General features: G+C 42.0%; 1 protein-coding gene across 1 annotated transcript; it reads left to right on the plus strand.

The window, feature by feature from the left end:
- Positions 1-797: 797 nt before the first annotated feature.
- Positions 798-11242, plus strand: LOC120035341 (alpha-ketoglutarate-dependent dioxygenase alkB homolog 7, mitochondrial-like). The gene is made up of 4 exons (XM_038982125.1): positions 798-1189; positions 6931-7104; positions 7358-7482; positions 10012-11242. The coding sequence occupies exons 1-4, from the start codon at positions 1130-1132 to the stop codon at positions 10130-10132; spliced, it is 480 nt and encodes a 159-aa protein (XP_038838053.1). The 5' UTR covers positions 798-1129; the 3' UTR covers positions 10133-11242.
- Positions 11243-12851: the final 1609 nt, after the last annotated feature.

A 12851-nucleotide genomic window follows, 5' to 3' on the forward strand; every position in this document is an offset into this window, starting at 1 on the left:
TGCAGCGAGTGTGTGCACGCAGCACCTGTTAATTCCTTTTGGCGCTCTTTTGCCTGACCCTCGGCTAGCAAGGTGCCGGAGAGCTGTGACTGCACCAAGGGTAACGTGTGTGTTGTCTCTTCGTGTGCAGGGCAAATAAAAAGAGTTCAACGAGCAGACCGTCAGTTGTGGCAGCGTCCTAATTGAAAACACAACGCAGAACGAACCACGCTACATCCGCATACATGTACATACCTATGCTGAGTTAGCCTTGTAGAGTGTTAAACGCCACAACTCATATCAATCAGTCCTCCACACCCATATCATCACCCCCATTGTGCAAGATAGATGAAAGTAGTTCACAGAGAGGCTATGGTGAGGAAGTCGACTATGTAAGAGACGTTGGGATTTTATGAGCGTAGGTCATGGTTCACAAAGTTAGCACGACCCAGAGCCAAATGTAGATATGGAAAGTAATGACATATTTTCATAGCCTCTAACTGTATAGCTCTGGCATGACCTATAAAGATAGCATAGGCATAGCCTAGTGAGAAAAAGACAACACCTAAAAGACAATAAAAGAGCTCACAGCATTTGGCCTGGTTAAGTACCGTTCTTGTAAGACAATCTATTTTATTTAAAAAGACTTATACATTCCTTATTTACGTAGCATTTATGCATTTGACATGGATAACACAGAATCTTGTTGTAATTTCAGTGAAAAGGTTAATAGCTTGTTATTTTAGTCCTAGGCAGGCTTTTTTTATTTAATGAAGTGTGACGACAATACAACTCCCACAATGCAGTGCGTTTTCAAAATGTCGCCCTTCTTCGTGACCTGACTTCTGTGCCACCAGACAACAAAGCATAGCTTAATTTAGCAAATCTGACAGTCTACATGAATCATTTTATTTAATGAAGCATGTGACTGCTGATTACAGTTGCCAGACGTATTCATAAACGGCCTCTGTACACTCCCACATCATGTCTAAGTTCGGCAGCGAGTTGCTCCGGAGCTGCTACGAACAGCGGCCTGCAGTTCAGAGATAACCAACTAGTCTGCGGTTCGACCGGGGAGTTGGTCCAGAGGCTTCGCGGTCAGGTGGAGGTGAGGACGGAATTCATAAGTGAGGAAGAGGAGGGTGCTCTCATGAAAGAACTCGAGCCTGGGCTGAGGAAGAAACGATACGAATTCGACCACTGGGACGATGTAAGTTGTAAATAGACCTTGCTTGTTGACTACAAAGAAGTGCCCAACTCACACTCACGTTAACGTTAGTTAGATAAAGCTGCTGCACGTCCTCTGCTCCAGCCGACACTCAGAGGGGCTGCTACAGTATGTACGGAGGAGCTCTTTTGATTAATTCCCCTATTGGCATCATGCAAATGCTTTGTAGTCTTATATTTCACCGATAAACATGCAGAGAAAAAAACAGCGGCAGCAATAACATAAATATCCATACTATACTAGATGCTGTAAAGTCTCATATTTGAATTGTTAGGCTATTAATTATCGTCATCATACATTACAAGTTGAATATATCTTAATTTAGATTGAACAGTCAGTTCCCGGTTTCCCAATAGCAATGCAATTTAGGCTTATGAGTGTTTTAACGATGCATCGGCCGAAGATGTAACATACGTTTCCCAAAACACCATGCAGAAAGAACGTTTGCCAAGTGCATCGTTGGATCGTTTGTTGATACTGATATGTTTGAGATAAAAAAAAGCTAGCGGTGATCTCGAATCAGCTTGCTCCATTCAAATATCACCTTTACTTTAGAATTATTCCACAATACTGATTAGCTTCAGATAAATATTGTAATGACCTTGTAATGAAATTTACCCTGCCGCACGAGCATGCTTTTGCGGCACAGTCGATAGCGCGCTGGACTTCGGGCTAGAAGGTCGAGGGTTCGAGACCTGCTCCCTGCCTGTTTCATTACAATATTATCACCTAGGTGGCAAATATTGATGCTGCTTATTCTAATACTTACCCAATATTTATGCACTAAATCACAGATTTGGCACATCATTGTTACACATCATGAAATACACTGAACAAAAATATAAACCCAACATGTAAAGTGCTGGTCCCATGTTTCACAAACACTGACACAGGAAACAACCACCCACCAATCCCCAACACAAAACAAGCCACCTATATATGATTCTCAATCAGGGACAACGATTGACAGCTGCCTCTGATTGAGAACCATATTAGGCTGAACACAGAAACAGACAAACTAGACACACAACATAGAATGCCCACCCAGCTCACGTCCTGACCAACACTAAAACAAGCACAACACATAAGAACTCTGGTCAGGACGTGACATTGAGGCAAAAATAACAGACAGTGTAGCCTACAATTAGCCAAATAGAACTCAATTTACTGAAAATAAAATAGATTTCAACATGAATAAAATATTTATGCCTATGTCAGTGGTGGTAGGTGCTGTTTTATGAGGGAGGTTGATTATTTTTATGATGAGCATCGCCTTATTTCTATTACAACATATTAGATGACTGTCATTCATATTCCATTCACCCAGCTCAATATAACATCTATAGGTTTAGGCTACTACATGATACTACTACATGATTTTCCCTATACCCATCAAGAGGTTGCTACAATCTATTCTCTGAATGAAAGTTTAAAACGTAGGTGCACAGCTCAAGAGAAATTTTAGTAGTCAAGGTGACAGACAATGACACATTCAATTCTGCCTTGCACACTCTTGCCTGCATCTAGCTGATCTAGGGTGTAATCATTAGTTCAACAGTTGCAAACAAATGTTTATTTCAAATCAAATTTTATTTGTCACATACACATGGTTAGCAGATGTTAATGCGAGTGTAGCGAAATGCTTGTGCTTCTAGTTCCGACAATGCAGTAATAACCAACGAGTAATCTAACCTAACAATTTCACAACAACTACCTTATACACACAAGTGTAAAGGGATGAAGAATATGTACATAAAAATATATGAATGAGTGATGGTACAGAACGGCATAGGCAAGATGCAGTAGATGGTATAGAGTACAGTATATACATATGAGATGAGTAATGTAGGGTATATAAACATAAAGTGGCATAGTTTAAAGTGGCTAGTGATACATGTATTACATAAAGATGGCAAGATGCAGTAGATGATATAGAGTACAGTATATACATATACATATGAGATGAGTAATGTAGGGTAGGTAAACATTATATAAACTGGCATTGTTTAAAGTGGCTAGTGATACATTTTTACATAATTTCCATCAATTCCCGCCCAGTTGCACAGGGCGGGGTCGAGACCCAGGGTCTCGAGCTTGATGACGAGTTTGGAGGGTACTATGGTGTTAAATGCTGAGCTGTAGTCGATGAACAGCATTCTCACATAGGTATTCCTCTTGTCCAGATGGGTTAGGGCAGTGTGCAGTGTGGTTGCGATTGCGTCGTCTGTGGACCTATTGGGTCGGTAAGCAAATTGGAGTGGGTCTAGGGTGTCAGGTAGGGTGGAGGTGATATGGTCCTTGACTAGTCTCTCAAAGCACTTCATGATGACGGAAGTGAGTGCTACGGGGCGGTAGTCGTTTAGCTCAGTTACCTTAGCTTTCTTGGGAACAGGAACAATGGTGGCCCTCTTGAAGCATGTGGGAACAGCAGACTGGGATAAGGATTGATTGAATATGTCCTTAAACACACCAGCCAGCTGGTCTGCGCATGCTCTGAGGACGCGGCTGGGAATGCCGTCTGGGCCTGCAGCCTTGCGAGGGTTAACACGTTTAAATGTTTTACTCACCTCGGCTGCAGTGAAGGAGAGCCCGCAGGTTTTGGTAGCGTGCCGTGTCAGTGGCACTGTATTGTCCTCAAAGCGAGCAAAAAAGTTATTTAGTCTGTCTGGGAGCAAGACATCCTGGTCCGCGACGGGGCTGGTTTTCTTTTTGTAATCCGTGATTGACTGTAGACCCTGCCACATACCTCTTGTGTCTGAGCTGTTGAATTGCGACTCTACTTTGTCTCTATACTGGCACTTAGCTTGTTTGATTGCCTTGCAGAGGGAATAGCTACACTGTTTGTATTCGGTTATGTTTCCGGTCACCTTGCCCTGGTTAAAAGCAGTGGTTCGCGCTTTCAGTTTCACGCGAATGCTGCCATCAATCCACGGTTTCTGGTTTGGGAATGTTTTAATCGTTGCTGTGGGTACGACATCGTCAATGCACTTTCTAATGAACTCGCTCACCGAATCAGCGTATTCGTCAATGTTGTTGTTGGACGCAATGCGGAACATATCCCAATCCACGTTATCGAAGCAGTCTTGAAGCGTGGAATCAGATTGGTCGGACCAGCGTTTTACAGACCAGAGCGCGGGAGCTTGCTGTTTTAGTTTCTGTTTGTAGGCTGGAAGCAACAAAATGGAGTCGTGGTCAGCTTTTCCGAAAGGAGGGCGGGGGAGGGCCTTATATGCGTCGCGGAAGTTAGTATAACAATGATCCAAGGCTTTACCAGCCTTGGTTGCACAATCGATATGCTGATAGAATTTAGGGAGTTTTGTTTTCAGATTAGCCTTGTTAAAATCCCCAGCTACGATGAATGCAGCCTCAAGGTGTGTGGTTTCCAGTTTACATAGAGTCAGATAAAGTTCGTTCAGGGCCATCGATGTGTCTGCTTGGGGGGGAATATATACTGCTGTGATTGTAATCGAAGAGAATTCCCTTGGTAGATAATGCGGTCGACATTTGATTGTGAGGAATTCTAAATCAGGTGAACAGAATGACTTGAGTTCCTGTATGTTGTTATGATCACACCACGTCTCGTTAATCATAAGGCATACACCCCCACCCCTCTTCTTACCAGAAAGATGTTTGTTTCTGTCGGCGCGATGCGTGAAGAAACCAGCTGGCTGCACCGACTCCGTTAGTGTCTCTCGAGTGAGCCATGTTTCTGTGAAGCAAAGAACGTTACAGTCTCTGATGTCTCTCTGGAATGTTACCCTTGCTCGGATTTCATCAACCTTGTTGTCAAGAGACTGGACATTGGCGAGTAGTATGCTAGGGAGTGGAGCGCAATATGCCCGTCTCCGAAGCCTGACCAGAAGACCGCTTCGTTTGCCCCTTTTACGGCGTCGTTGTTTAGGGTCGCCGGCTGGGATCAGATCCATTGTACTGGGTGGAAGGCAAAACACAGGATCCGCTTCGGGAGAGTCATATTCCTGGTTGTAATGATGGTGAGTTGACGTTGCTCTTATATTCAGTACTTCCTCCCGACTGTATGTAATGAAACCTAAGATTACCTTGGGTACCAATGTAAGAAATAACACATAAAAAAACAAAATACTGCATAGTTTCCTAGGAACGCGAAGCGAGGCGGCCATCTCTGTCGGCGCCGGAAGTTTTTGGACAAATTCAGGTATGTTCATCCCCGTTCCTTTTGCTCCCATTTAAGAAAAGTGTTTTAATGAATACACCCCTGATCACGGTTCACTTTGATCGCAGCCACATACAAACAGCGTGATCACTTTGCTTTTGTATAATTCCTTCTCACTTCTACACCTTCTCCTCCTCTCACCTTTTCCCTTGTGGACTTCAGTGCACAAATCAGCTGTCTGACCAGGCAAAAGAACTTAAGCCAAACCTTCATATCATAACTGCTAACCGCTACACTCAGCCTACATCATTTTCACCATATTAGCTAATGTCATAGTCAACATAGCTACGAGAACTAACGCGTTAGTAAACCCATTACAATCATACAGTGTTGAATAGCCATAGCCAGCTATCTAACATAGCATCCCTCTCTGTCTGAGCTGGGTGTTTTGAGTATGCTAAACTAATGTATTTATTCAAAACTGTTCAACTGTTGCTTTCTCTCTCTTTGAGCCAACTACTCACCACATTTTATGCACTGCGGTGATAGCTAGCTGGAGTTTATGCTTTCAGTACAAGATTCATTCTCTGATCCTTTGATTGGGTGGACAACATGTCAGTTCATGCTGCAAGTGCTCTGATAGGTTGGAGGATGTCCTCTGGAAGTTGTCATAATTACTGTGTAAGTCTAAGGACGGGGGTGAGAACCATGAGCCTCCTAGGTTTATATTGAAGTCAATGTACCCAGAGGAGGACGGAAACTAGCTGTCCTCTGGCTACACCATGGTGCTACCCTACAGAGTGTTGTTGAGGCTACTGTAGACCTTCATTGTAAAGCAGTGGGTTTTAATCAATTATTTGGTGACTTGGGTATATTTAGTATAGGTTTATCTAAAAAGGATCACTTTTTTTAATGTTTCACTATTTGTATTTTTATTAAATTCACTGAGCAGGATGGTCCTCCTCTAAGAAGCCTCCACTGGCCTTTGTAGCCTATATCCTACTGTAGCCTATTAATGCAGTCATCTCGGTTTTTATTTGAAGCATATTTTTATCCTTTGCTTGTTTGAAACAACTGCAAAGAAATTGGCAACTTTGTATTTGTAGTCAACTTGGTTCCGAAGTAATCGGCGTTCACAGCGAGACGGATAAACAGCTTGATTCTATGTTTGACGCCGAAAGGGCGAAAAATCTTCCAACGACACACTTAGCTGATCTACGAGTGGTCTGAGGCAGTCGGTAAATAACACACGTTTTCAATTGCAACTTTAGTGACGATGGTTTTGGGGAACAGCTCTGAGATTTAATGATGCTCCTACAAACGTTCTAGCGATGAACTTAGCCTTAAAATGCTTTTGGGAAACCAAGCCCAGAACAGTGTTTGTTAGCAATCAGGGAGGAAAATTGGAAAATAAAATCACTCTGATTATGTAAAATCCTTGAAATCAATGTAAATTATCCAAATAATTTCACTCCTGGAACCCAGTCCCCCTCCACAATCCCACCCCTGTTGACAATGATCACTCCCTTGAGGCCCCTACCAACATTTAATTACATTTTTTCATTCATTCTTTCAACATTGTGCTCACCAGGCGATTCATGGTTACCGGGAGACAGAGCGTGCTCAGTGGGGAGCGGTGTGTGAGGGGGTGATGGATCGCCTCCGAGCTGTGGCTTTCTCTGAGGGCAGCCCTCTCCTAGGCCCTGTGCATGTCCTGGACCTGGACAAGGCTGGATACATCAAACCACACATCGACAGTGTCAAGGTAGGTAGACGGCTCTCATATTAACCTGAGATGAAAGGCAAGATACATTTGGAACATGGTGTTCTGTGTGCATGATTATTGACTGGGCACAATGTGAATACTTTTTTGGCAAAAGTGATATTTCTTTTACAATGCTGTTTGGAACTCGGTCATTCTCTCATCCCCCCTCACCCCTGTTTTTTTTTATCTTACATCCTGCCTTTCTCTTTCACTGTCTCCCTGACCCTTTCTTTCCCTTCCTCTCCTCTGTCAGTTCTGTGGCAGCACTATAGCAGGGCTGAGTTTGTTGTCAGACAGTGTGATGCGCTTGGTGAGGGAGGATGAACCCGCTGAATGGCTGAACTTGTTTCTGCCCTGTCGCTCTGTCTACATACTCAGGTAAGGACCCAATAAGACCTGCCATAGCAACATTCTGTCTTTCATTGTTTACAAACAACCACCTGCGCATACACTGTAATCACTGTAGTCTACCTGGTAGGCCTACGGTAGGTTTTTACTACTCAAAACGATTCTATGGATTTATTTGACATGGGAAAGAGCAACTGAGTAAATACCCTAATGAGAGTCTGCACTAAACAAACCCACAGTATCTCCTGTGGAGAACAAGAACATGAAGTGGTTTACTTAATTGTTCTATGTTACCTCCATGTTGGTACACTGACTGAACGCCTCCTATAGCCTATAACTATCCTTATGAGGGCCCAGAGGTCCGCCGGGTCAGATGACCTGGGGTCTTATGCTTCAACTATGAAACATCTCAAAGTGGGAGTGCTAATCTAGGATCAGGTCCTCCCCTGTCCGTGTTGGGGTTAATTCCACAAATTCAATTCTACAGTATTTCAATTCCCTCTCCCTCTGTATTCCATTAATTTAATATCAAATTCCAGGTAAGTATTTGACTTGAGATCATTAAATTCCCCATGGCCATGTCACTGTTCAGGTAGCCTAGTAGTTTAAATGATTTACAGTTGAAGTCGGAAGTTAACATACACTTAGGTTGGAATCAATAAAACATACCCACTCCACAAATTTCTTGTCAACAAACTATAGTTTTGGCAAGTAGGTTAGGACATCTACTTTGTGTATGACACAAGTAATTTTTCCAACAATTGTTTACGGACAGATTATTTCACTTGTAATTCACTGTATCACAATTCCAGTGGATCAGAAGTTTACATACACTAAGTTGACTGTGCCTTTAAACAGCTTAGAAAATTGCAGAAAATTATCTCATGGCTTTAGAATCTTCTGATAGGCTAATTGACATCATTTGAGTCAATTGGAGGTTTACCTGTTGATGCATTAAGGCCTACCTTCAAACTCAGTGCCTCTTTGCCTGACATCATGGGAAAATCAAAAGAAATCAGCCAAGACCTCCAAAACAATTTGTAGACCTCCACAAGCCTGGTTCATCCTTGGGAGAAATTTCCAAAAGCCTGAAGGTACCACGTTCATCTGTACAAACAATAGTACGCAAGTATAAACACCATGGGACCACGCAGACGTGTTCTGTCTCCTAGAGATGAACGTACTTTGGTGCGAAAAGTGCAAATCAATCCCAGAACAACAGCAAAGGACCTTGTGAAAATGCTGGAGGAAAGAGATACAAAAGTATCTATATCCATAGTGAAACAAGGCCTATATTGACATAACTTGAAAGCCACTCAGCAAGGAAGAAGCCACTGCTCCAAAACCTCTATAAAAAAGCAAGACTAAGGTTTGCAACTGCACATGGGGGCAAAGATCGTACTCGTTGGAGAAATGTCCTCTGGTCTGATGATACAAAAATAGAACTGTTTGACCATAATGACCATCGTTATGTTTGGAGGAAAAAGGGGGAGGCTTGCAAGCCGATGAACACCATCCCAATCGTCAAGCACGGGGTGGCAGCATCATGTTGTGGGGGTGCTTTGCTGCAGGAGGGACTGGTGCACTTCACAAAATAGATGGCATCATGAGGTAGGAAAATTATGTGGATATATTGAAGCAGCATCTCAAGACATCAGTCAGGAAGTTAAAGCTTGGTCACAAATGGGTCTTCCAAATGGACAATGACCCCAAGCATACTTTCAAAGTTGTGGCAAAATGGCTTAAGGACAACAAAGTCAAGGTATTGGAGTGGCCATCTGACTCAGTTGCCCCAGCTCTGTCAGGAGGAATGGGCCAAAATTCACCCAACTTATTGTGGAAGGCTACCTGAAACGTTTGACCCAAGTTAAACAATTTAAAGGCAATGCTACCAAATACTAATTGAGTGTATGTAAACTTCTGACCCACTGGGAATATGATGATGGAAATAAAAGCCAAAATAAATAATTCTCTCTTTTTATTCTGACGTTTCACATTCTTAAAATAAAGTGGTGATCCTAACTGACCTAAGACAGGGAATTTTTACTAGGATTAAATGTCAGGAATTGTGAAAAACTGAGTTTAAATGTATTTGGCTAAGGTATGTAAACTTCCGACTTCAACAGTATATTCAAAAAAAAGCAGTCCATTTTTTTATACTATGTACATTAATTCCATTAACTGGGAATTTTACAAATATTGAATTCCAATTAAATTCCAAAGATTACTTTTTTTCACAATTCCAACAGTCTAATTCCAATTTAATTCCATAACTTGAAGGTTGTTGACATTCAAATTGAATTCAACGTACAGTAAATTATCTACTTCATGAGTGAATTCATTGGAATTTCAAATGAAGTTGGAATTGACCAACACTGGTCCATATATTCATTATGATCTTAAAGGCTAAACTGGTCCATGTATTCTTGTGATCTTAAAGGCTAAACTGATCCTAAATCGGCACTCATACTCTGAAACACTTGGTACAGCTCCTGGCATTTCACACATTGTGCTTGTGTGGTGAATGACTGATGACATTGTTTTCATGCATCCTTCCAGGGACCAGGCCAGATATAAGTTCACCCATGAGATCCTTAAAGATGATGAGTCTATTTTCTCTGGACAGAGAGTGCCCCGCCATCGCCGCATCTCTGTCATCTGCCGGAACCTTCCTGTTTGAAGCATGAGTGCCAAGAGGGACACAACTGTGACAGTCTCACTGGCAGTAGCCAGAGCTCGGTATCTGAGACTTCAAGAACATCACTGTGTTAAAATTTGATGTACACGCTTTCTCACTGTGCGAGAGACTGTTGGGAAAGATGATTTAGATGTTTCCTTTATCAGTTTTCATTGGAGCACTTTTTTCTAAATAAACTACCTGTACAGGATTTGATTGTGAATTAAATGTTGGGAAGGCATTCAGATGTAATGCATTATGACCCTTTGAAATGCATCATAAGACTTGTCATAAGTATCTATGAACTTCTTATGCTAATTAACATTATATAATGAATCTGAGTTAGCCTTTTCAAAAATGCCACATAGAAAGGCAAGTTGATATGTTGTAGGAGAACTAGTTGAAGGAGAACCTGCATTTTCTATCCAAGATCTGTACTAGGTAATTACCAATTGCTTTGAATTCTTAGAGGTAAATGGATACTTCAAATAGTTATAGCCCTATATTTGACGTCGCTCATGGGCGTTCTAGAAGGCTACAATGCGGTGCCTGGGAAATAAGTGGTGACATTTTTGTAGAATACTTGTTTCAGGGGAAAATCCTGTTACTGATGGCATATCTATAATCTGTAACTCCTTGTCCATCCATCCAAATTGTTAAATGTGTGGATATCTGTATAGAAACCGTCTGAAACTCTTCTCCAAACCGGCACCTATAACCAGAGGACTCATGCCCATGTCCTGTTTAAAAATTTTAAAAAGCTGATTAAATGAATGACTAAACTTCATTTTTAAACCCACATTTTATCATCATTGTTTAAAAAAAGATCTGTCAGTGGTATTTAGTATTTTATTAGCATCTCCATTAGCTACTGCTCTTACTGGGGTCCACAAAAACATGATGTAACACATCACAAGGATAGAACTACAATACATACATTTCAAATAATACTCTCTTTCATACATTTATGCCTTCATAATCATGTGATTCATACTGAAATCAAGTGCAATACACGAAAATGAAATAACAAGGAGGTTCCCCTGATGTGAATAAATCGACCTTGTTTTGCTAAATTCCCCTGACGTGAATAAAGCTACATTGTTTCTACAGTTACAGCCCGTAATGTGTATCCTGACGTAAAGTAGACTTTTTACAGTTACCACGCGCAATGGGTTTCATTAGGTAAAATGCAACATTCATGAACATGAAATGACCAGGATTTGACTCTTGAGCCTTCTTACTTAGTTTATCGCCCTTAACGGGTTGGCTGAGATATAGTCTACCGCCTATGACGGATTAGCTGAGGTATAGTGTACCGGGTTTTTGTCTGCCACCCATGAAGGGTTATCTGAGGTACTGTATAATGGGTTGCGGTGTACCACTCATAAGGGTTATCTGAGGTACTGTATAATGGGTTGCGGTGTACCACTCATAAGGGTTATCTGAGGTATTGTGTAATGGGTTGCGGTGTACCACTCATAAGGGTTATCTGAGGTACTGTATAATGGGTTGTGGTGTACCACTCATAAGGGTTGTCTGAGGTATTGTATAATGGGTTGCAGTGTACCACTCATAAGGGTTATCTGAGGTATTGTATAATGGGTTGCGGTGTACCACTCATAAGGGTTATCTGAGGTATTGTGTAATGGGTTGCGGTGTACCACTCATAAGGGTTATCTGAGGTACTGTATAATGGGTTGTGGTGTACCACTCATAAGGGTTATCTGAGGTACTGTGTAATGGGTTGCGGTGTACCACTCATAAGGGTTATCTGAGGTACTGTATAATGGGTTGCAGTGTACCACTCATAAGGGGGTACTGTATAATGGGTTGCAGTGTACCACTCGTAAGGGTTATCTGAGGTACTGTATAATGGGTTGCGGTGTACCACTCATAAGGGTTATCTGAGGTATTGTGTAATGGGTTGCGGTGTACCACTCATAAGGGTTATCTGAGGTACTGTGTAATGGGTTGCGGTGTACCACTCATAAGGGTTATCTGAGGTACTGTATAATGGGTTGCAGTGTACCACTCATAAGGGTTATCTGAGGTACTGTATAATGGGTTGCGGTGTACCACTCATAAGGGTTATCTGAGGTACTGTATAATGGGTTGCGGTGTACCACTCATAAGGGTTGTCTGAGGTATTGTGTAATGGGTTGCAGTGTACCACTCATAAGGGTTATCTGAGGTATTGTGTAATGGGTTGCGGTGTACCACTCATAAGGGTTGTCTGAGGTATTGTGTAATGGGTTGCAGTGTACCACTCATAAGGGTTATCTGAGGTATTGTGTAATGGGTTGCAGTGTACCACTCATAAGGGTTATCTGAGGTATTGTGTAATGGGTTGCGGTGTACCACTCATAAGGGTTATCTGAGGTATTGTGTAATGGGTTGCAGTGTACCACTCATAAGGGTTATCTGAGGTACTGTATAATGGGTTGCGGTGTACCACTCATAAGGGTTATCTGAGGTACTGTATAATGGGTTGCGGTGTACCACTCATAAGGGTTATCTGAGGTACTGTGTAATGGGTTGCGGTGTACCACTCATAAGGGTTATCTGAGGTACTGTATAATGGGTTGCGGTGTACCACTCATAAGGGTTGTCTGAGGTATTGTATAATGGGTTGCGGTGTACCACTCATAAGGGTTATCTGAGGTACTGTGTAATGGGTTGCGGTGTACCACTCATAAGGGTTATCTGAGGTACTGTATAATGG

This window comes from Salvelinus namaycush, unplaced genomic scaffold (genome assembly GCF_016432855.1).
Source record: "Salvelinus namaycush isolate Seneca unplaced genomic scaffold, SaNama_1.0 Scaffold1030, whole genome shotgun sequence".
NCBI lineage: Eukaryota > Metazoa > Chordata > Actinopteri > Salmoniformes > Salmonidae > Salvelinus > Salvelinus namaycush.

Excerpts from the sequence above, each read along its gene's own strand:
- LOC120035341 (XM_038982125.1), top strand. The coding sequence starts at position 1,130 with ATGAAAGAACTCGAGCCTGGGCTGAGGAAGAAACGATACGAATTCGAC. Across the intron at positions 1,190-6,930 it reads AATTCGACCACTGGGACGAT|GCGATTCATGGTTACCGGGA; the intron begins GTAAGTTGTAAA and ends TGTGCTCACCAG. Across the intron at positions 7,105-7,357 it reads CACACATCGACAGTGTCAAG|TTCTGTGGCAGCACTATAGC; the intron begins GTAGGTAGACGG and ends CTCCTCTGTCAG.